The 26,884-nt window shown below is 44.1% G+C and overlaps 1 protein-coding gene across 1 annotated transcript; it reads right to left on the minus strand.

Annotated features, from left to right (window-relative positions):
* Nucleotides 1-9,819: 9,819 nt before the first annotated feature.
* Nucleotides 9,820-26,102, minus strand: LOC124111183. Its single transcript, XM_046470797.2, has 3 exons — nt 25,889-26,102; nt 20,626-21,007; nt 9,820-10,934 (listed from the first exon to the last, which is right to left on the minus strand). Exons 1-3 carry the CDS (start codon nt 26,042-26,044, stop codon nt 9,967-9,969), a joined length of 1,506 nt encoding a protein of 501 aa, XP_046326753.2. The 5' UTR covers nt 26,045-26,102; the 3' UTR covers nt 9,820-9,966.
* Between the last annotated feature and the right edge of the window lie 782 nt (nt 26,103-26,884).

The following is a 26,884-nucleotide window of genomic DNA, read 5'->3' on the forward strand; positions in this document are numbered from 1 at the left end:
TTTTGACACGGGTGGATGCGTTTGACGTACGCTTGAATGTGTGTGCCTCGAGGCGAGACATTACGTGTACCGTAATTACCGTTATTACCGAGCGGTGGTGATTTAGTAGTAGTAGTAGGGGTAGTAGTAGTGGTAGTGGTAGTGGTGGTAGTAGTGGTAGTGATAGTAGTAGTAGTAGTAGTAGTAGTAGTAGTAGTAGTAGTAGTAGTGGTAGTGGTAGTAGTAGTAGTGGTAGTGGTAGTGATAGCAGTAGTGGTATTAGTAGTAGTAGTAGTAGTGACCCGTGAAGATCCGGAGTAGAATAGATCTTAGCAACCCATGCTTGCCGTAAAACGTGACTATGCTTGTCGTAAAAGGCGACTAACGGGATCGGGTGGTCAGGCTCGCTGACTTGGTTGATGCATGTCATCGTATCCTAATTGCGTAGATCGATGCTCATGTTATTAATCACTGGATTGTCTGGTCCGGACTTGATTATTTACAGACCGCCGTCAGTCATATAGCTGTAATATTGCTGAGTGTGGCGTTAAACAAACCAACCAAAGTAGTAGAAGTAGTAGAAGTAGTAGTAGTAGTAGTAGTAGTAGTAGTAGTAGAAGACGAAGTAGTAGTAGTAGTAGTAGAAGACGAAGTAGTAGTAGAAGTAGTAGTAGTAGTAGTAGTAGTAGTAGTAGTAGTAGTAGTAGAAGAAGAAGAAGACGAAGTAGTATAAGTCATACATTTGTTCCAGGTTTATTCGCTCATTTTTGCATCTTCAATATTGAAATTAATCTTTGCTTCTGACTAAGTCGCGGAAAGGGGTTCAGACGCGAATGTTGGATTGGTTAAAATGTAACGTGAGAGGGGTGCAGATTACGCAGATTACGGTATGGTATGACTGTTCAACCTCGTGATATTCGTCCACATCAACAATGTAGATTTATTGTATATTTCTCTAACTGTCTAATTGTCGTGCATCAGGTGATTCTATCACCAGTCGCCTCCACTCGTCGTTGCTCCTTTCGGGTGTGTAATCAAGTAATATTTCATTCACATAACACAGTCTTGCTCGTGTTATTTAAATGTGAAATGAAATACTCTTGAAAATAAGTTGCTAAAATAAGCTTATCATACTTATTGGGCGATGTTTGTTAATAAAAGTTATACCGCTCGTAGTAGAGACCTTACAATCCACACACTAAACATTTCGCCCAACAACCGAAAACCCACATCTCACAACCCACAACCCACAACCCACAACCCGCAACTCATACCCTACACCCCAAACACTTTGCCAACAACCTACACACCTCAAACACACACTAAACCCCAGGCCCACATACTAAACGGTATGTCCAACATCCCACACACAATACACTACGCCCCACATCCCACACTCTATACACTACGCCCCACAACCCACACTCTATACACTACGCCCCACAACCCACACTCTATACACTACGCCCCACATCCGACTCACTTTACACTACGCCCGAAATCCCACACACTATACACAACGCCCCACACACTATACACTACGCCCCACATCCCACACACAACACACGACGACTCACATCCCGCACACTACGACCCACATCCCACACACAATACACTACGCCCCACATCCCACACTCTATACACTACGCCCCACATCCCACACTCTATACACTACGCCCCACATCCCACACTCTATACACTACGCCCCACAACCCACACACTATACACTACGCCCCACATCCCACACACAATACACTACGTCCCACATCCCACACACAACACACTACGTCCCACATCCCACACACCATACACTAAGCCCCACACACTATACACTTCGCCCCACATCCCACACACAACACATTACGCCCCACATCCCATACACTATACACTACGCCCCACATCCCACACACAACACACTACGACCCACATCCCACACAACACACTACGTCCCACATCCCACACACCATACACTAAGCCCCACACACTATACACTACGACCCACATCCCACACAACACACTACGCCCCACATCCCATACACTATACACTACGCCCCACATCCCACACACAACACACTACGACCCACATCCCACACAACACACTACGACCCACATCCCACACACTATACACTACGCCCCACATCCCACACACAACACACTACGACCCACATCCCACACAACACACTACGACCCACATCCCACACACTATACACTACGCCCCACATCCCACACACAACACACTACGACCCACATCCCACACAACACACTACGCCCCACATCCCACACACTATACACTACGACCCACATCCCACACACAACACACTACGCCCAACATCCCACACACAACACACTACGCCCCACATCCCACACACAACACACTACGCCCAACATCCCACACACTATACACTACGTCCCACAACCCACACACTATACACTACGCCCCACAACCCACACACTATACACTACGCCCCACATCCCACACACAACACACTACGCCCCACATCCCACACACAACACACTACGACCCACATCCCACACACAACACACTACGCCCAACATCCCACACACTATACACTACGTCCCACAACCCACACACTATACACTACGTCCCACAACCCACACACAACACACTACGACCCACATCCCACACACAACACACAACGCCCCACATCCCACACACAACACACTACGCCCAACATCCCACACACAACACACTACGCCCCACATCCCACACACAACACACTACGCCCAACATCCCACACACTATACACTACGTCCCACAACCCACACACTATACACTACGCCCCACAACCCACATACAATACACTACGCCCAACATCCCACACACAACACACTACGCCCCACATCCCATACACTATACACTACGCCCCACATCCCATACACTATACACTACGCCCCACATCCCACACACAACACACTACGACCCACATCCCACACACAACACACTACGCCCCACATCCCACACACCATACACTATGCCCCACATCCCACACACAATACACTACGACCCACAACCCACACACAACACATTACGCCCCACATCCCATACACTATACACTACGCCCCACATCCCACACACAACACACTACGACCCACATCCCACACAACACACTACGCCCCACATCCCACACACTATACACTACGCCCCACATCCCACACACAACACACTACGACCCACATCCCACACAACACACTACGCCCCACATCCCACACACTATACACTACGCCCCACATCCCACACACAACACACTACGACCCACATCCCACACAACACACTACGCCCCACATCCCACACACAATACACTACGACCCACATCCCACACACAACACACTACGCCCCACATCCCACACACAACACACTACGCCCCACATCCCACACACTATACACTACGCCCCACATCCCACACACAACACACTACGCCCCACATCCCACACAACACACTACGCCCCACATCCCACACAACACACTACGCCCCACATCCCACACAAAACACACTACGCCCCACATCCCACACACAAAACACAACGCCCCCACATCTCACACAAAATACACTACGCCCCACACACTATACACTACGGCCCACATCCCACACCTCACGTCACACGTCCTCCTTCCTAGTCAATTTACCCACATCTTACAGACTAACACACACACAATCACACACACACACAATCACACACACACACACACACACACACACACACACTAATTTTCTATTGTCTTTGTAACATATATTGTATGTTAAATTCAAAGTGGGGGTAGCATCAAGGACAGTTCGCTGGCCGCTGCACAAGCTTTCAGATGTTATGTTTTTTTCTCACGATTTGACCTTAAACCCGAAGGATACCATTTTACACAGCACAATCATAATCCCCCACCCCCTCCTTCGAACGGAGTACCCAACAATAATGTCTTTTGTGCCCTAGTATGACTATTGCCGCATTAATCGGGACTGTAAATATGGCATAATGTACGTACGTAATCCTTGTAAAATCAATGTTCTATTCAAACAGTTATCTGGATATATTTTTTTCTGCTCACGCTGTTTAATCGGCTGAAATACATCGGCAGCTTTCATACCAACAAGAATCGTAATATTAGTCTTTGGTACAATAGTTGTGTGATTGCTGATTGCGCTGATACAAAACCTGTTCGGGTGGTATTAATGTACGTGTGTATGCGATGTCATGGGCTGTGGTTTCATCAAACCATCAACACCTCATAGATTTAAGGTTTCGTGACCAGAATGCGTCGTCAGTTCATCGTCACGTTACCAATTTAAACGCCTTGAATTTTCTAAAAATAGCAAGGCAACATGTGTCATAGTTAGATATTTGCTTTTCTATATGAAATAGAAAACATGTCAATCTTATCTGTATGTAAAAGGGCGGTCGGCTAGCCTAGTGGTTAAAGCGTTCGCTCGTCACGCCGAAGACCCGGGTTCGATTCCCGACATGGGAACAATGTGTGAAGCCCATTTCTGGTGTCCCCCGCCGTGATATTGCTGGAATATTGCTAAAAGCGGCGTAAAACCAAACTCACCCACTCACTGTATGTAAAAGCAACACACGGCGTGTATCCTAGTGTTATAACGCACGTACACCTGTACATAAAATCGACAAAACACATTTCCATAATCATAAGAAATCTCTACAAAAAGTAGGCCCCATTGTACGATTCCGACTATATCATCAGCATGTGTTAATGAATCACTCTCAAATAGTAAACGGTGTGCGCGAAAAACTGACTCGTCACAAACACATGCATGGGCAAGTCAATGATTAATGTTCACCTGAAAATACACGGGAACATGAAAAGGAAGGGAAAGTGAGTGAGAGCATGTTGAAAGCCACCAGCGGCAACATTATAGCTATATGAGGGCGGCCTGTAAATAATCGAATCCGGGCAAGACAAACCGGTGACTGACATCATGAGCATCGATCTACGTGTCACGGAACACGATGACACACAATCACCTGACCACCTGATCCACTTTAGTGTACTGTTAGAATAGAAGGGAGCAATGCCACCTCGGGATAAACAAGGGATCTAAGGACAGAAAACAAATATTTAAAAGAATCAATATGAGTTTCATTGAAGTCAGTGCAGACAATAACACTTAAACTCTAATTAAAGGACAATTACAGCAGGAGCAAACTCCTATTTTTGGTTCTATTGTTTCGTTTTTTGTTTGTTTGGGGTTTGTTTTGGATTTTTTTTTTTTTTTTTTTTTTGGGGGGGGGGGTTTCTTAGGCGGGGTGGGGGGGGTGTGGGGGGGGGTGGGGCTCATCCTCGTGCGAATATCTTTAATCTGGTCGTGTGAACTATTTTTAGTGTATGTCTCGTAAAACTATTGTATTTTTTGCAATTAGTTCTACATACCGACAAGTCTCAATCCCATATGTTACCTCGTCCCGGACGATGGAGGAATCCATTTTGGAGCTAGTGTTGTGCACGAGGCTACCACAGAACTGGCTGTTTTGGCCCTGGTGTGTTTTTCAAGGGCAGAGGGTATTTGGTAATGAGGAACCTAAGTGTAGCGCGCTTGCGTGCATGCGTGCATGCGTGCGTGCAATATTCCATCTATACGACGGAAGTCTGTGGGGAATCATATCTGAACCAAATAACCCAGTGAATGATATTATGAACAACGGTCACCTCATCTAGCCTCTGAAATGAAACTATTTTACAGAAAAAAAAACGTTGCTAAGTTATCTTGATAAAATACAATAAAAAGGAGTCCAAAGATACTCTTCACTTTCAGAAACTGGAGTAATCTAGACTTGCCAACTATTATAGACTTGCTTGGGCTGTATTGGATATATTTGTTTCAGGGTCTGTATGACAGACTAGGTCTACTAGTGTATGTACCATCGAAAAAGACCCGTGAAGATTCCGGGGTAGAATAGGTCTTCAGCAACCCATGCTTGCCGTAAAAGGCGACTATGCTTGTCGTAAAAGGCGACTAACGGGATCGGGTGGTCAGGCTCGCTGACTTGGTTGATGCGTGTCATCGATCCCAATTGCGTGGATCGATGCTCATGATATTAATCACTGGATTGTCTGGTCCAGACTCGATTATTCACACGACAGACCGCCGTCATATCGCTGGAATATTGCTGAGTGCGGCGTTAAACAACAAACCAACCAACCGACCATCGAAAATACATATTGAAAAATGGTTCGAGAAAAGTGGGAGTGTCGACATCAGAGTGAGTGAGTTGGAATTCGGCATTATTTAAGCTTTTCCTTGAAATACACTTCACATCTCACACGCTTTATATCAAAATGTTGATTTGATTGACGTAAGTGACATTTCACTGTATTATTACTTTAAGCTGACAGCTGTCGTGACGATGTTACTATGCCTGTCGTAAAAGGCGACTGACGGGATCGGGTGGTCAGGCTCGCTGAATTTGTTGATGCGTGTCACCAATTGCGTAGATCGATGCTCATGATGTCAATCATTTGATTGTTTGGTCCAGACTAGATTATATTTTTCAGACCGCCGTCATATAGTTGGAATATTGCATAGTGCAACGTTGAACAACAAACAAACGAACGAACAAATACGTTTACAGCAAAGTAAATATCAGACATTTAGCTGTTTTTAGTTTCGACTGCAGCCTATTTTTTGTTTTAAAAAATCAATATTGCCCATTGCGGATGAACTAATTCTGCACAATCAAAACTCTCTTCTGAAAAAGGTTTTGTGCTTATATTGTTGCGGAAGGACGCGACTCGGAACTCGAAATCCGTTATATCGATATGTAAAACGATTTTACGTTTAGTCCAGGTAGAACCTGATCGCCACCATTACCCAATATCTCCACTTCGTCTGTGTCAAAGTCAGGCCATAACTTGAAATTCTATTGAAACAAGGACTTTGAGTTTAATAGAGTTGTCGCCCGGAGGCCATATAACAACCTCAATAAAACTCAATGTTAAATGTTCCTAACAAATTATCCACATAGCACGTGACACGCTCAAACCTGTTTGTGTGTAGCGCAAATAAACTATAATTTCTGTCCTGTACTAAAATGCTTCACTTCACATTAAGGTACTTATACATTCCACACACACCCGACATTCACAACATATAAACTGTCGGGCATAACATTTACTAAGGTAGCTGTGGTGACCTGTTGACAACAGATAGAGGTTTGACAATCTACGTTAAATGGAATTAGGAACACATTGTGCTCGTTAGGTGTTCAAGCGATCAGCCGTGGCACCGCTCAAGGTAAATCGCGTTGTGTGTGACCCCATGCGGTGTTGGCGTAGGCGAGTTGACACCAACGTGATGAAGCAGGTTTGTAAACAACTCATGCGTTGAGGGGCAACTCTGAAGTGACTTATAGAAAATGATTAAAGACGTGTTTACATTCCACGAGGTATATTGATATAATTAAGGCGTTACAGCTTTCGTATTTGCGTTGAAATGTTAGAAGTAACCTTTTATCAGCGTAGTCATATGCGTGTCCTTGGACAATTTGTAATTTGTCACTAAATAGAGATATATAAATATATATAAATAACTCGAGGTGAAAATTATATGAATGGATTACTAAAACCAGGTGTTCGTGAAAAGAGGGAGGTTAAGGGGTGGCACGGGTGGCCCAGTCGTCTAAGGCGCCGCGATTCGCTGTGCAGAGTTGCGTCCCTTGGGCACGCCAGAAACCTATGATTGTGGGTTCGAATCCCGGTTCACCCCGATTATGTTTCTCGTTTTGTCAGCACCATACCCGTGCTCGTGTGTTTCACCGAAGTGGTAAACGTCTGAAACCTGCATCACTTCGGGCTTTCCACCCACATTAAGCTTACACGCCGCGATATAACTGGAATATTTTTAAAAGTGTCGTTAAACCCAACTCACTCACTCACTCGTGGAAAGGGCAAGCATTTTCAGCTCTACCGGTAGAAATATAACTGTCAATAACATAAGGAGTGTTTGTTTGAATAAATATTAGCAATCTGCGCTTGGTGTCGCGGAATAAACCTGCCCCGTACAAACTCGACCCGAGAGAACTCTTACCTGTAAAGGCTCCCTGGTGGATATATTTCTCGCCCCCTTCGGTACAAAGTCTACCACCCAATATTTAAATTAAAATATTTGACAGGCAGTGCCGTATGTTATGGGTGTCTGTATCGAATTTATGTTATATTTAATTTTAATTGAATGTACAAATTCTGACAATAAAACAAGTGGCAGGTGGGGGATGGGGGATTGAGGAGTATTTTCTCTGGGGGGAATTTTATTACGAAGGGAAAGCGAGAATTTATTTCACTGTGATAAAAAACACTGGTTTAATCTTTTTGAATAAAAACATTATTAATTCATTAAGATTCCTATTTTCTAGAATAAGTTTAAGCTATATCGTATTAGGAGCTTTCATCCTACAAGTTCTTACAGATAAATCTACTAGGGCTGGGACAGGTAACTCGGGTACTCGGGACGGGTGGGTACTGAGTAGGACCCGGGTACCCACAGGACTACCCGGACACGTTGTTAGTCACGTGATATATTGTTTAATGACAAAAAAGTATCTAAAACTCTATGTTTAAACTACAAGTCACTAACGTTCGCAGTTCTTCCTGACTACTACGCCCATTCCTTCTGACTTTTATATGTTTGAATGAAAATAAAACTTCAGTCAACTTCAGTGTATACACCAGATAGTTTCATACATGTATCTAAACACATTTTACCAGAGCTGCGGTCAAACTTTTCCCAATCGGACAGTTTAATTTTTTTTTTTTGTACCTACCTCTTGAGACCTACAGCGGGTACCCGGGTAGGGTCGGGTAATAGCGGGATGGGGACCCGGGTAGTAAATTTGGACTCGTCCCAGCCCTAAAATCTACTATTAACGGCTTTTTTTATCATTATTACAGCAGGAAGAAATTGGTTCAGAAAGAGAAATTACAAAATTTTGTTTAACCACCCGTATCTCGTAATATGTAAGTCTTTGACACTTCCCAATATGTTTCTTTGAATATTACAAGTCTTTGAATTTCTTTTGTCAGGTGAAAAAGACAGGCTTATAATATTGCTATATTTGTGTACATCCATGTAATTTAACGTCAATTTGATATATGGGTTCGTAAAATATCGTCATCGAAATAGCGATTTTACGGCTGCTTCGTATACAGACACCACAACCGCCAGTGCTTGAAAGCAAGAAGTGAATGTGTGAGTGCGTTCGATTTAATGCCGCTTTAAACAGTATTCAGTTATATCACAGCACGACAGGCTGGTGTCTGAGGAAAGTAGTGTAGGTCTCAGATTACTTTGGTGAAATCTGGAAACATAATCAGGCAAACCGGGATTCGAACCCACGATCAAAGGTTTCTGGTACGCAAGAGGGAAGCAACTCTGCTTGGCTAATTGCGGCGCCTTAGACGACTGGGCTTTACAGAGATAATATCAATTGTGTTTTCATATCGTAAACATCATATTCATGTATTATAAAGGCATTCGGCGAGATTAATTCATACATTAATACTCGTAATATATGATATTTTTACTGCCAATTGCAAGACTGAACCCGTGGAAATGCCAAATTAGAATTGGCCCAAGCAAACCCATGCTGGTCGTAAGGGGTGGCTTAGTGGATCGGGTATTTGACGGCTCCGATCGTTGCACATATTAATCACAGGACTTTCTGGTCCAGACGCAATTATTTACAGGCCGCCGCCATACAGCTAGAATATTGATGAGTTGGCGTAAAACAACAAACAAAATTCGGAAAAGGGTGTTCCCGTGCCAAAGGGGTCCCGATTAACGAGTTTCACTCCACATAATAGAAAAACACAGCAGACTCTAATCAACGTCCGTTATTCTCGGGTTTTATTTTAAGAAGGAACAAACGTTTTCTGAAAACTGTATGTATTTTCCTCTTGTCCCATTTGCTTGAAAAAGGCCTTTGAATAAGATCTAAGGGACTCATACAATGAAACAGACTTTACTAATAACATCGACAATACACCTCCGGGCAATACTTGTCCCTACAGCTCAGTCGACACCAAGCGTCCAGCTGTGGAATCCCTTGCCAGTTGTTGATACCGTGGCATCTGCTGTAGTCGAGGTGGCCAGCCGTGGCGGGTGGGCGGGACGGGGTGGCCTGGGGTGGCACCCAAGGAGTGACCGAGAGGAATGGGTGTTGCCCTGGAGTAATCGGTGGTCTGAGGGTCGGGGCGCGGGTAGGCGCTGGCGTTCTTTTAGTGGAGGGCATGAAGAACAACGTCGGCTTTGCTGTGGCTGCTGGATGTGCTGTGGCTGCTGGCTGTGCTGTTGCAGGGGCTGCGGTGTGATGTCCCCAAGGACCGGGACAGTCGCACTGGACGGATGGACAGTTACCCTTAGCGCAGTTCTCTATACACCACTTATCCAGATCTGGAAATCCAAACCATAGATTGACACCATGACATGATTGGAATATCGCTGGAATATGTCCCGCGGGGCGAGCCGTTGGCTTGGGCGTGGCCATGGGTGTGACGACGGGTCGTGCAGTTGACCTGCTGCCCAGTGTTGATCTTGGGCCAAATGCGTCCGGGCAGTCGCATACAGCTGTGGGACAGTTTCCTTTTTGACAGTTGGATTTGCACCACTGGTCAAGCTGGTCAAGACCTGCCAAGTTGTTAACGCCATGACACGTGCTGAAGATACCATAATTTGGAGCAGTAACCGGCGGTAGCTGCGTCACGACAATGGGTCTGGAGGTGGGCCTCGGGGTGAAGACTCGGGGCGGGGTTGTCGTCACTGGACGGAGGGTGGGAGGTGGTGTCTGCGGCCCACCGGTTGTCACGGCAACGGGAGCGGGCGTCAGAGATCCACCACAGTCGCCGATGCAGATGTCAGAGCAGCTGAAGAACTCTTCCTGAGGCCCGCATCCCTTGCATTCGTGGCTGTGAGAGTCCCGGCCCTCGTTGTTGCCTACAAAATAGTGATTCAATTAACGTTCTTGCAACGTCTACGATAAAGTGAGTGAGTGAGTTTGGTTTAACGCCGCTTTTAACAGTATTCCAGTTATATCACGGCGTGTCAGCTTAATGTGGGTGGAAAGCCCGAAGTAATGCAGGTCTCAGACGTTTACCACTTCGGTGAAACCCACGAGCACGGGTGTGGTGCTGACAAACCTAGAAACATAATCGGGGCAAACCGGGATTCGAACCCACAATCATAGGTTTCTGGCGTGCCCAAGGGACGCAACTCCGCACAGCGAATCGCGGGGCCTAAGACGACTGGGCCACCCGTGCCCCCGTCTACGATAAAACCTTCCGGGGATTAATTAGCAAATGAAGAGCCTTAGCATTTTTCTTTTGTGTTCAATGCCAAAACATAATGAACTTGTTTTTGTTTGTTTGTTGTTCCTTGAAGCAGAAAGCAATATCCCATCTATACTACTCAACATATGAGAGAGATAAAGGGCTACTACTTATTGTTACTGGAGGGCGGAAACTGGTGTCTTACTTTCATTATACCACCCCCGTGGTCTAGTGATAGAGCGTTCGTCCGGCAAGCGGAATAGCGGGGGTTCGATCCCCGATTAAGTCATACCAAACGACGTTTAAAGATCGTGCTTGTTGTTACCCTGACTGGTCGGCTCGGAGTCAGTATAATGTGTCTGAGTGGGATATTCATGTTAAACTGCGGCATGGTATCTCAGTGGGCTAGCAGTATAAATCGGCATCAGTCCGGACTGGTACAAGCAGACACACGTGCGTGCACGTCGCTATAATAGTGCAATAATCGTGTACGCGACGATAAATCCCGTTTCACCTCCTTACTTTTATTTGTTTTTAATTAAGCTGAAAATACTTCAGTTGTATTACACCATCTCCAATCAGCCAATCACACACACACTCAGAATACATCAGCCAATCACACACACACACTCAGTATACATCAGCCAATCACACACACTCTCAGAATACATCAGCCAATCACACACACACTTAGTATACATCAGCCAATCACACACACACACTCAGTATACATCAGCCAATCACACACACACTCAGTATACATCAGCCAATCACACACACTCTCAGAATACATCAGCCAATCACACACACACTTAGTATACATCAGCCATTCACACACACACACACTCAGTATACATCAGCCAATCACACACACACTCAGTATACATCAGCCAATCACACACACACTCAGTATACATCAGCCAATCACACACACACTCAGTATACATCAGCCAATCACACACACTCTCAGAATACATCAGCCAATCACACACACACACTCAGTATACATCAGCCAATCACACACACACTCAGTATGCATCAGCCAATCACACACACACTCAGAATACATCAGCCAATCACACACACTCTCAGAATACATCAGCCAATCACACACACACTTAGTATACATCAGCCAATCACACACACACACTCAGTATACATCAGCCAATCACACACACACTCAGTATACATCAGCCAATCACACACACTCTCAGAATACATCAGCCAATCACACACACATACTCAGTATACATCAGCCAATCACACACACACTCAGTATACATCAGCCAATCACACACACACTCAGAATACATCAGCCAATCACACACACTCTCAGAATACATCAGCCAATCACACACACTCTCAGAATACATCAGCCAATCACACACACACTCAGTATACATCAGCCAATCACACACACACTCAGAATACATCAGCCAATCACACATTCTCAGAATACATCAGCCAATCACACACACACTCAGTATACATCAGCCAATCACACACACTCTCAGAATACATCAGCCAATCACACACACACTTAGTATACATCAGCCAATCACACACACACACTCAGTATACATCAGCCAATCACACACACACTCAGTATACATCAGCCAATCACACACACACTCAGTATACATCAGCCAATCACACACACACTCAGTATACATCAGCCAATCACACACACTCTCAGAATACATCAGCCAATCACACACACACACTCAGTATACATCAGCCAATCACACACACACTCAGTATACATCAGCCAATCACACACACACTCAGAATACATCAGCCAATCACACACACTCTCAGAATACATCAGCCAATCACACACACACTCAGAATACATCAGCCAATCACACACACACTCAGTATACATCAGCCAATCACACACACACTCAGAATACATCAGCCAATCACACACACTCTCAGAATACATCAGCCAATCACACACACTCTCAGAATACATCAGCCAATCACACACACACTCAGTATACATCAGCCAATCACACACACACTCAGAATACATCAGCCAATCACACACACTCTCAGAATACATCAGCCAATCACACACACACTCAGTATACATCAGCCAATCACACACACTCTCAGAATACATCAGCCAATCACACACACACACTCAGTATACATCAGCCAATCACACACACACTCAGTATACATCAGCCAATCACACACACACTCAGAATACATCAGCCAATCACACACACACTCAGAATACATCAGCCAATCACACACATTCTCAGAATACATCAGCCAATCACACACACTCTCAGAATACATCAGCCAATCACACACACACTCAGTATACATCAGCCAATCACACACACACTCAGAATACATCAGCCAATCACACACACTCTCAGAATACATCAGCCAATCACACACACACTCAGAATACATCAGCCAATCACACACACACTCAGAATACATCAGCCAATCACACACACACTCAGAATACATCAGCCAATTACACACACTCAGTATACATCAGCCAATCACACACACACGCAGAATACATCAGCCAATCACACACACACACTCAGAATACATCAGCCAATCACACACACACACTCAGAATACATCAGCCAATCACACACACACTCAGTATACATCAGCCAATCACACACACACACTCAGAATACATCAGCCAATCACACACACACTCAGAATACATCAGCCAATCACACACACTCTCAGAATACATCAGCCAATCACACACACACTCAGTATACATCAGCCAATCACACACACTCTCAGAATACATCAGCCAATCACACACACACACTCAGTATACATCAGCCAATCACACACACACTCAGTATACATCAGCCAATCACACACACACTCAGAATACATCAGCCAATCACACACACACTCAGAATACATCAGCCAATCACACACATTCTCAGAATACATCAGCCAATCACACACACTCTCAGAATACATCAGCCAATCACACACACACTCAGTATACATCAGCCAATCACACACACACTCAGAATACATCAGCCAATCACACACACTCTCAGAATACATCAGCCAATCACACACACACTCAGAATACATCAGCCAATCACACACACACTCAGAATACATCAGCCAATCACACACACACTCAGAATACATCAGCCAATTACACACACTCAGTATACATCAGCCAATCACACACACACGCAGAATACATCAGCCAATCACACACACACACTCAGAATACATCAGCCAATCACACACACACACTCAGAATACATCAGCCAATCACACACACACTCAGTATACATCAGCCAATCACACACACACACTCAGAATACATCAGCCAATCACACACACACTCAGAATACATCAGCCAATCACACACACACACTCAGAATACATCAGCCAATCACACACACACACTCAGAATACATCAGCCAATCACACACACACTCAGTATACATCAGCCAATCACACACACACACTCAGAATACATCAGCCAATCACACACACACTCAGAATTCATCAGCCAATCACACACACTCAGTATACATCAGCCAATCACACACACTCTCAGAATACATCAGCCAATCACACACACTCTCAGAATACATCAGCCAATCACACACACACTCAGTATACATCAGCCAATCACACACACACTCAGAATACATCAGCCAATCACACACACTCTCAGAATACATCAGCCAATCACACACACTCTCAGAATACATCAGCCAATCACACACACACTCAGTATACATCAGCCAATCACACACACACTCAGAATACATCAGCCAGTCACACACACTCTCAGAATACATCAGCCAATCACACACACACTCAGTATACATCAGCCAATCACACACACACTCAGTATACATCAGCCAATCACACACACACTCAGTATACATCAGCCAATCACACACACTCTCAGAATACATCAGCCAATCACACACACACACTCAGTATACATCAGCCAATCACACACACACTCAGAATACATCAGCCAATCACACACATTCTCAGAATACATCAGCCAATCACACACACTCTCAGAATACATCAGCCAATCACACACACACTCAGTATACATCAGCCAATCACACACACACTTAGAATACATCAGCCAATCACACACACACTTAGTATACATCAGCCAATCACACACACACACTCAGTATACATCAGCCAATCACACACACACTCAGTATACATCAGCCAATCACACACACACTCAGTATACATCAGCCAATCACACACAAACTCAGTATACATCAGCCAATCACACACACTCTCAGAATACATCAGCCAATCACACACACACACTTAGTATACATCAGCCAATCACACACACACTCAGTATACATCAGCCAATCACACACACACTCAGAATACATCAGCCAATCACACACACTCTCAGAATACATCAGCCAATCACACACACACTCAGAATACATCAGCCAATCACACACACACTCAGTATACATCAGCCAATCACACACACACTCAGAATACATCAGCCAATCACACACACTCTCAGAATACATCAGCCAATCACACACACTCTCAGAATACATCAGCCAATCACACACACACTCAGTATACATCAGCCAATCACACACACACTCAGAATACATCAGCCAATCACACACACTCTCAGAATACATCAGCCAATCACACACACACTCAGTATACATCAGCCAATCACACACACACTCAGTATACATCAGCCAATCACACACACGCTCAGTATACATCAGCCAATCACACACACTCTCAGAATACATCAGCCAATCACACACACACACTCAGTATACATCAGCCAATCACACACACACTCAGTATACATCAGCCAATCACACACACACTCAGAATACATCAGCCAATCACACACATTCTCAGAATACATCAGCCAATCACACACACTCTCAGAATACATCAGCCAATCACACACACACTCAGTATACATCAGCCAATCACACACACACTCAGAATACATCAGCCAATCACACACACTCTCAGAATACATCAGCCAATCACACACACACTCAGAATACATCAGCCAATCACACACACACTCAGTATACATCAGCCAATCACACACACACTCAGAATACATCAGCCAATCACACACACTCTCAGAATACATCAGCCAATCACACACACACTCAGTATACATCAGCCAATCACACACACACTCAGTATACATCAGCCAATCACACACACTCTCAGTATACATCAGCCAATCACACACACACTCAGAATACATCAGCCAATCACACACACACTCAGAATACATCAGCCAATTACACACACTCAGTATACATCAGCCAATCACACACACACGCAGAATACATCAGCCAATCACACACACACACTCAGAATACATCAGCCAATCACACACACACACACTCAGAATACATCAGCCAATCACACACACACTCAGTATACATCAGCCAATCACACACACACACTCAGAATACATCAGCCAATCACACACACACTCAGAATACATCAGCCAATCACACACACACACTCAGAATACATCAGCCAATCACACACACACACTCAGAATACATCAGCCAATCACACACACACTCAGAATACATCAGCCAATCACACACACACACTCAGAATACATCAGCCAATCACACACACTCAGTATACATCAGCCAATCACACACACTCTCAGAATACATCAGCCAATCACACACACTCTCAGAATACATCAGCCAATCACACACACACTCAGTATACATCAGCCAATCACACACACACTCAGAATACATCAGCCAATCACACACACTCTCAGAATACATCAGCCAATCACACACACTCTCAGAATACATCAGCCAATCACACACACACTCAGTATACATCAGCCAATCACACACACACTCAGAATACATCAGCCAGTCACACACACTCTCAGAATACATCAGCCAATCACACACACACTCAGTATACATCAGCCAATCACACACACACTCAGTATACATCAGCCAATCACACACACACTCAGTATACATCAGCCAATCACACACACTCTCAGAATACATCAGCCAATCACACACACACACTCAGTATACATCAGCCAATCACACACACACTCAGAATACATCAGCCAATCACACACATTCTCAGAATACATCAGCCAACCACACACACTCTCAGAATACATCAGCCAATCACACACACACTCAGTATACATCAGCCAATCACACACACACTCAGAATACATCAGCCAATCACACACACTCTCAGAATACATCAGCCAATCACACACACACTCAGAATACATCAGCCAATCACACACACACTCAGTATACATCAGCCAATCACACACACACTCAGAATACATCAGCCAATCACACACACTCTCAGAATACATCAGCCAATCACACACACTCTCAGAATACATCAGCCAATCACACACACACTCAGTATACATCAGCCAATCACACACACACTCAGAATACATCAGCCAATCACACACACTCTCAGAATACATCAGCCAATCACACACACACTCAGAATACATCAGCCAATCACACACACACTCAGTATACATCAGCCAATCACACACACGCTCAGTATACATCAGCCAATCACACACACTCTCAGAATACATCAGCCAATCACACACACACACTCAGTATACATCAGCCAATCACACACACACTCAGTATACATCAGCCAATCACACACACACTCAGAATACATCAGCCAATCACACACATTCTCAGAATACATCAGCCAATCACACACACTCTCAGAATACATCAGCCAATCACACACACACTCAGTATACATCAGCCAATCACACACACACTCAGAATACATCAGCCAATCACACACACTCTCAGAATACATCAGCCAATCACACACACACTCAGAATACATCAGCCAATCACACACACACTCAGTATACATCAGCCAATCACACACACACACTCAGAATACATCAGCAAATCACACACACGCTCAGAATACATCAGCCAATCACACACACACTCAGTATACATCAGCCAATCACACACACACTCAGTATACATCAGCCAATCACACACACTCTCAGTATACATCAGCCAATCACACACACACTCAGAATACATCAGCCAATCACACACACACTCAGAATACATCAGCCAATTACACACACTCAGTATACATCAGCCAATCACACACACACGCAGAATACATCAGCCAATCACACACACACACTCAGAATACATCAGCCAATCACACACACACACTCAGAATACATCAGCCAATCACACACACACTCAGTATACATCAGCCAATCACACACACACACTCAGAATACATCAGCCAATCACACACACACTCAGAATACATCAGCCAATCACACACACACACTCAGAATACATCAGCCAATCACACACACACACTCAGAATACATCAGCCAATCACACACACACTCAGAATACATCAGCCAATCACACACACACACTCAGAATACATCAGCCAATCACACACACTCAGTATACATCAGCCAATCACACACACTCTCAGAATACATCAGCCAATCACACACACTCTCAGAATACATCAGCCAATCACACACACACTCAGTATACATCAGCCAATCACACACACACTCAGAATACATCAGCCAATCACACACACTCTCAGAATACATCAGCCAATCACACACACTCTCAGAATACATCAGCCAATCACACACACACTCAGTATACATCAGCCAATCACACACACACTCAGAATACATCAGCCAGTCACACACACTCTCAGAATACATCAGCCAATCACACACACACTCAGTATACATCAGCCAATCACACACACACTCAGTATACATCAGCCAATCACACACACACTCAGTATACATCAGCCAATCACACACACTCTCAGAATACATCAGCCAATCACACACACTCAGTATACATCAGCCAATCACACACACACTCAGAATACATCAGCCAATCACACACATTCTCAGAATACATCAGCCAATCACACACACTCTCAGAATACATCAGCCAATCACACACACACTCAGTATACATCAGCCAATCACACACACACTCAGAATACATCAGCCAATCACACACACTCTCAGAATACATCAGCCAATCACACACACCCTCAGAATACATCAGCCAATCACACACACACTCAGTATACATCAGCCAATCACACACACACTCAGAATACATCAGCCAATCACACACACTCTCAGAATACATCAGCCAATCACACACACACTCAGTATACATCAGCCAATCACACACACACTCAGTATACATCAGCCAATCACACACACACTCAGTATACATCAGCCAATCACACACACACTCAGAATACATCAGCCAATCACACACACACACACTCAGAATACATCAGCCAATCACACACACACTCAGAATACATCAGCCAATCACACACACTCAGTATACATCAGCCAATCACACACACACTCAGAATACATCAGCCAATCACACACACACACTCAGAATACATCAGCCAATCACACACACACACTCAGAATACATCAGCCAATCACACACACACTCAGTATACATCAGCCAATCACACACAAGTCCCACACTCAGACTACCCCTATCAAGTGTTGAGAAGTATCTATCACTAAGGCTTCTAACTTGTCAGTGACACAAAACAAAAATCATCATTTTCTAGTGGTTTAAGCGTTGACTCGTCGCACCTAAGAACAAGTTTAACTCCTCAAACGGGTACACCCATCGACCCGGGGCAAGAGAGTTAACTGACAATGAAAGTCCAGTTTCCACCCTTGCCGAACTAGGCTGGTATAATGGAGTTACATTTTGGCTGGAATAACGAGTCTATGCATAGTCCAATCAAAATCGCGCAACGAAATCGAAATCCGGTTCGTAAAATGTAATGCAGATTTCTGTCGATTGCAGGACTTGCAAAGCATGTGCACCGCCGACTCGTTATCAACAGATATTTTCCAAATCTTTTCATGTTTTTAATCAAGGTTCCTCGCGTGATTTGATGCATTTCGCGATGTAAGTCCCGTTTTATTACAATATAGATCTCGATTATCGACTTGGCGTTTTGTTTGAAGCAAATGCAAAGTGATACGAGAGGTGGAATCTGATTGGTCAATAGGAGAGGCTTTGAAGGGACATAACTCGTAATAACCCCTGGTGGCGCTCAGATCGAGCGAGGAATTCCAGCCTAGTTCGGCAAGGGTGGAAACTGGAATTTTAAAGTCAGTTAACTCTCTGCCGCGGGAAGATGGGATGCACCTGAAGCCCATTCTTGGTATGACAAGCAGAAACAATTCCAAGAGCACCATAAAACCCAACTCCTGTGTTGGATTTGTGTATTACCTGCCCGCCATTTCCACTGAAGAACACACTGGGAGCACGTCAATCCCGCCGGAAGTGACGCAGTGAGGTAGAGTTTGCCATACTGGGAGCTTTGTAGATAATATCTAGTGCCGTTGGCGTTCTTCAAATGAAGGAGGTTCTGGTCTAAGCATGCCTGAGTGACAACCTTCTTGACGTCATCATTCTTACAAAGCCGGAACTCGAAGTAGCCCTGATGATTGGCGGTGATCTCAATAGTGATGGGGATGTCCTGCCCCGTCTTGTACCCCCGGGCAATGATCCCAAGTCCGTATTTGCCCCCAGCTTCGTTATCGCGAGGAGAGGGTTGTTCATAGGGATCTCCGCACACTCCGCATTTACCGTTCTCGGCATACCATTGGTTCTGGAAATAATAAGCATGCACAAGTTCATGAACTTCATAGCACTGATGGTGATACCCAGATATCTCCCGAAGGCACTTTCAAGCATATACATTTCAGGTAGTTTTTCCCCATGGTACGCCGTATTGCTGGAATATTGCTAAAAGTGGCGTAAAACATAATTCACTCACCCCATGGTACTTCCGGGTTAGAAATAGTACCGGTCCTATCAACCTCTGATGCACTAAGAAGCGATTTAACGGCTCGAAAAGAAATTGTCCCAGAAAATGTTTGAAAAAAATTATCATGTTTCTCACTGTTGATTGGTCGCCACAAAAATGACATTGTTCCAAGATCTTTTTAAAAAATTAGGCTTTTTTTAAATATCTGGGTTTGCAGCTGTAGCTGAAAAAATGTTAGTGAGTGGGTGAGTATGGTTTTACGCCGCTTTTAGCAATATTCCAGCAATATCACGGCGGGGGACACCAGAAATGGGCTTCACACATTGTACCCATGTCGGGAATCGAACCCGGGTCTTCGGCATGGCGAGCGAACGCTTTAACCACTAGGGAAAAAATATTTAGCTTCCATACAAAATCTCAATCTCTATCTCATCCTTGTTGGAATATTGCTGAGCGCCGAGTTAAACAACGCCCAAGAAATCCTTGTTTATGAAATATGTCTGGAAACTGTGAACCTACATGATTTGATGTGACTGATCCCGCTGTGTTTCGGGTTTTGCAATGTCAGCATACTGTGGTTGGGACGGAACACCAGTCCTCAAACCAGTTTTATTTACCTCCTCCGCCCTACCACCCCGAGCGGCACAGACAGTCCGATAGATAACTCAACGACTCAGACATGGCATTGCCAAGTAACACCTCGAGACATTTTCACAGACAATTTTAAAATTCAGTGCGAAAAGCCAAAGGTGACCCGATGACTCAGTTGATTGCATGTCATTGTTTGTCAAATAACTGCATTGATGGATGCTTATGGTGTTATATACTGGATTGTCTGATTGGCTCGATCATTTGCAGACCACCGTATATTGAGTGCAGCGTTTAGGGACATGCAAACAAATAAATGTCGGATGTCAATCGTGTTTTAAGATATCTTAAGAGCGCCATACGACTCTTGCTCAAACATCCAATGCCTCAGCTCAAATTTTAAAAAGTTTTATGGTGGAGATGTGGAGGACATTTCCAAATATGACTCATCAATGTCTGAGAAAAATTATATCAGACGCAGTTTCCTATTTTGACATGCATCATTATACTCCCGTGTTGTTTCAGGTGAACACTTGACATGCCTTTGCATGTGTTGGGACCACCGGTGAGGCAGGATAAGCTAACATCTGTTATCATCACTCTTTGACAGTGATTCAAAAACATATGCTCATGATAAGGTCGGAATCGTACAATGAACCCTGCATTTACTAGATACTTCTTAGGAATTTAGATTTTTTGTTTGTTTTGTTTGTTGTTTAACGCCGCACTCAGCAATATTCCAGCTTTATGACGGCGGTCTGTAAATAATCGAGTCTGGACCAGACAATCCAGTGATTAATATCATAAACATCGATCAAGGCAATTTGGATCGATGACATGCATCAACCTAGTCAGCGAGCCTGACCACCCGATCCCGTTAGTCGCCTTTTACGACAAGCATAGTCACCTTTTACGGCAAGCATGGGTTGCTGAAGACCTATTCTACCCCGGAATCTTCACGGGTCATGAAATTAGAACTTATATATTATTATTATTATTATTATTATTATTATTATTATTATTATATAAGTATTAATTTATCAGGTGCGTAAGGTCGGCTTATGAATCACCTCGAAAGGTCCAGAAACGGCTTCTTCACCTTTTTCTTTTACACCTACTCACGAATTATTCATCCAGAACTGTATATTCATAACCAAGTGTTATTTTGAATCATAAACAGCAAAACCCTTTTGAAAATACATGAGTTGTCTCAACTTCATCAAGGCCGAGCTTGATGTGACTTTTTTTCACCTATGAAACGAGGCACGTGTCATATTAAACCTACGATACAAGATGGTTTTACTTATTGCGATATAGCATCTGAGTGAATATGGTTTTACGCCGCTTTTAGCAATATTCCAGCAATATATCATGGCAGGGGACACCAGAAATGGGCTTCACACATTGTATCCATGTGGGGAATCGAACCCGGTTCGTCGGCGTGATGAGCGAACACTTGATCCACCAGGCTACCCGACCGCCCCTATAGCATCTCAGTGCACAAGCACAATAAAACCGGCATATGTCAGGGCAAGTACAAGTAGCCACACACACACATGTGCATTGACGTTTAACCCTATTTCTACCCTGCAGGTTGTTATTTTGGGGGATTGGGGGATTGATTCTCCGTAGTCCATCATTTGATTTTTACAGGTCGTCGTCGCAAAGGCAGGAGAACTGCTGTGCGGCGTCTGGCAACAAACAAACACTTACTTTTTTATGCAAATTGTGTGCGTGGCAGTGCTGCTGGTAGCGCAGGACATGCTTACCCTCTTGCCAAACACCTGGTGTCATCCCTGATTTTCACTGATCAATCTGTAGATATTTCACGGGGGCGATGATACACATGGTAAGGCATAAGAACCGTGAAGACCCGGGGTAGAATAGGTCTTCGGAAACCCATGCTTGCCGTAAAAGGCGACTATGCTTGTCGTCAGAAGCGACTAACGGGATCGGGTGGTCAGGCTCGCTGACTTGGTTGAAGCATGTCATCGATCCCAATTGCGTGGATCGATGCTCATGATGTCAATCACTGGATTGTCTGGTCCAGACTCGATTACTTACAGACCGCCGTCATATAGCTGTAATATTGCTGAGTGCGGCGTCAAACAACAAACCAACCTAACACAATGGCTGTAGTTCAAAACGTGGTATTTGTACTAAATCCTCAGCCTAACTGACATCACAATGACAACATAAACATTTGTACATGACATCACAATCAAGAAGAACATATATACATACCGTAACTAGGGGTACATAATCATACATCTCATCACGTGTGAGATGGAAGGCACTGTTTACAAAGGGGCATAACTCGTGTAGCCCTTGTAGCTGGAATATTGCTGAGTGCGGCGTTAAACGACAAACAAACAATGTAAGGCGTAAATTACTGACAACAATATGTAAGAAATCTACCCACACCTACCATGAGGGAAAGTGAAAACTTCAAATATCAGCCCATTGAGGAATGTTTCTTTTGTTATTCCCTTAGGGACCCGGGGCAGACTGTGTCCCCAGCACCCCATTGCTGGTCGTAAAAGGCGGCTTAATTGGGAAACAAGGAATTCCGATTCGTCTTATGCTGTCGTAAGGGGCTACTAAATGGATCGGGTGGTCAGGTTCGCTGATTGGTTGGCGTTTCATAGTACCCCGACGGCGTAGATTTCTGTTCATAATATCAATCACTGGAATGTCTTGTCCAGTGTCGATTATATACAGGACGCCGTCATATAGCTGGAATGTTGCTGAGTGTGGCGTTGGGCACTAAACACACACACACACACACACACACACACACACACACACACACACAGAGTGTAAATGGTAACAATATGGACATACCAATAGCCAAGTTGGAATTAGAATGTGCATAAATGGTAAAGCCATCGGTGATGGCGAGCTACTTCAACTTGTCAGATTAAATGTTTTAAGTGGAAATCTAATTTGATTGATGTATTACTCGAAGGCATATCCGTTTCATCTCAAGTGTTCCATCAATAAGGGAATTATCAACAGTCGAAGTTCAACGGTGCTGAAACGTCTCACATGAAAATATATACGAGCGGTGTTTTCTATTTCTCATTTTCACCTCCAAGTGTCCCAATTATGAAACTTCGAGAATCTGTCCGTGATTTATGTGTGAAGTAAAACAAAAATATCTTTCGGAGGACAATTCATTATCAGTGAGTGAGTGGATGGATGAGTATGTTTTTACGCCGCTTTTAGCAATATTCCGTCAATATCGTGACGGGGAATTCCAGAAATGGGCTTCACACATTGTACTCATGTGGTGAATCGAACCCGGGTCTTCGCCGCAATTCATTCTCAGAGAAATATGTTCCTTTGGCGTTTTGATAAAAAAAACACACACAAAAAACACTTGAAGGACTGTTGTAGCATATTTGAAACTTAACAAACAGTAACAAAACTATAATTTGATTTGATTGTACCTGTGATATAATTTCACGACTTATGTTATTCGAACCAAGGCAGAACGTAAAACAGGCGGTAGTTTTTCGTCCTTATTAGAGTCTCATCCGATAGACATGTGGTGTCCTTTGATTGGAACTGGATTGGAAGGTTTAACAAGATTAACTTTCGTGTGCTTTCAATAGAACTCGGTTACCTGCAGATATTTTAACTGCGCTAATTTGAATTCGTAACAGCGTGAGGTTTCCGATGTTAAAATTAGAGTGGTACAATGAGCATTGACTCCTCATGAAATACCAGTGCATACAGAGGCGTTGGGTAGTCAAGTGGTTAAATTGTGCACGCGTCTCACACCAAAAAACACCGGGTTCGATCCCGACATACGCGCAATATTTTAAGCTCAATCTTGGCGTCGTCCACCATGCTGACCGTATTTCCTCTAATAGAAACTGGATCAATTGTTCAGTGCAAAAAATAGAAGCCGGGCCTCTAATAGACGCCGGGTCGATCAATTGAAACAATTAGTTATCCCTTTTTGGGGAAATGGGGGTATTAATAGAAGCCGGGCCTCTAATTGACGCCGGGTCAAAGGCTTGTCCGAAATACATAGAAGCCCGGGCGTCTAATAGAGGAAATACGGTACGCTAAAATATATTGCAAAACGCAGCGAAAAAACAAACCCACTCACTCGCTAATACTTACAGAGAATCCACCACAGTTGAGTGCATTGTCGTTGTAGTTGATGGGTACCTTGAACCCCCATCTCCACATAGTTGACCGTCCCGGGGGGTCATACACATACCCATGGCCCCACGCCCCTCCGACCACGCCTAGAATCACGACAACCGCTGCTAGCATTGTTCAGCCGTGGAAGTCCCAGGTGAGACTGCTGAAATCCTGTCCTTTTGCGTCCCTTATCAAACCAAATGGCGGCGTCGTTATCGGCGTTCGTGACCCTACCCTGAACCTCCAGAAATGTATGTCTATATTGAAAGCTTTCAATAACCAGATACCGACTGATTTTCATAATGTCACATCAACGCAGGCATTTTTCATTGATAAACATGCTTAATCCCTTAACCTGGGCCTGTGTTACAAGTATCTAGTTTTCAATATCGCTGTCTGTGGTATATACATGCCAATTGGTACGCTGTCGCTATGTATAAGGTCGAATTTCTTCAGCAATTCTTTTGTGGCCTTTGATGTGTTGTTTAATTTTATTTATTTATCAATATTTCAGCAATTGTGGTTACAAACCAAAAATGCTTCACTTGGTGGAAATCGTAACTGCTTTTTTGTGAAACTTTTATCAATAACTGAATGGCAAAATAAATCTATACCATTCAGTTGACTTTATCACATGTTCAATTTGCAGGTGAAAATAGTGAGTGAGTGAGTGAGTTGGGTTTAACGCCGCTTTTAACAGTATTCCAGTTATACCACGGCGTGTCAGCTTAATGTCGGAGGAAAGCCCGAAGTGATGCAGGTCTCAGACGTTTTCCACGGGTATGGTGCTGACAAACCTAGAAACATAATTGGGGCGAACCGGGATTCGAACCCACAATCATAGGTTTCTGGCGTGCCCAAGGGACGCAACTCTGCACAGCGAATCGCGGCGCCTTAGGCGACTGGGCCAACCGTGCCCCCCAGTTGAAAATAGCTTAAGTTAATGATATTATAAGTAAAATATGAATTGTA

The sequence above is a fragment of the Haliotis rufescens genome, unplaced genomic scaffold (assembly GCF_023055435.1).
Source record: "Haliotis rufescens isolate VD_foot unplaced genomic scaffold, xgHalRufe1.0.p SCAF_13, whole genome shotgun sequence".
Classification (NCBI taxonomy): Eukaryota; Metazoa; Mollusca; class Gastropoda; order Lepetellida; family Haliotidae; genus Haliotis; species Haliotis rufescens.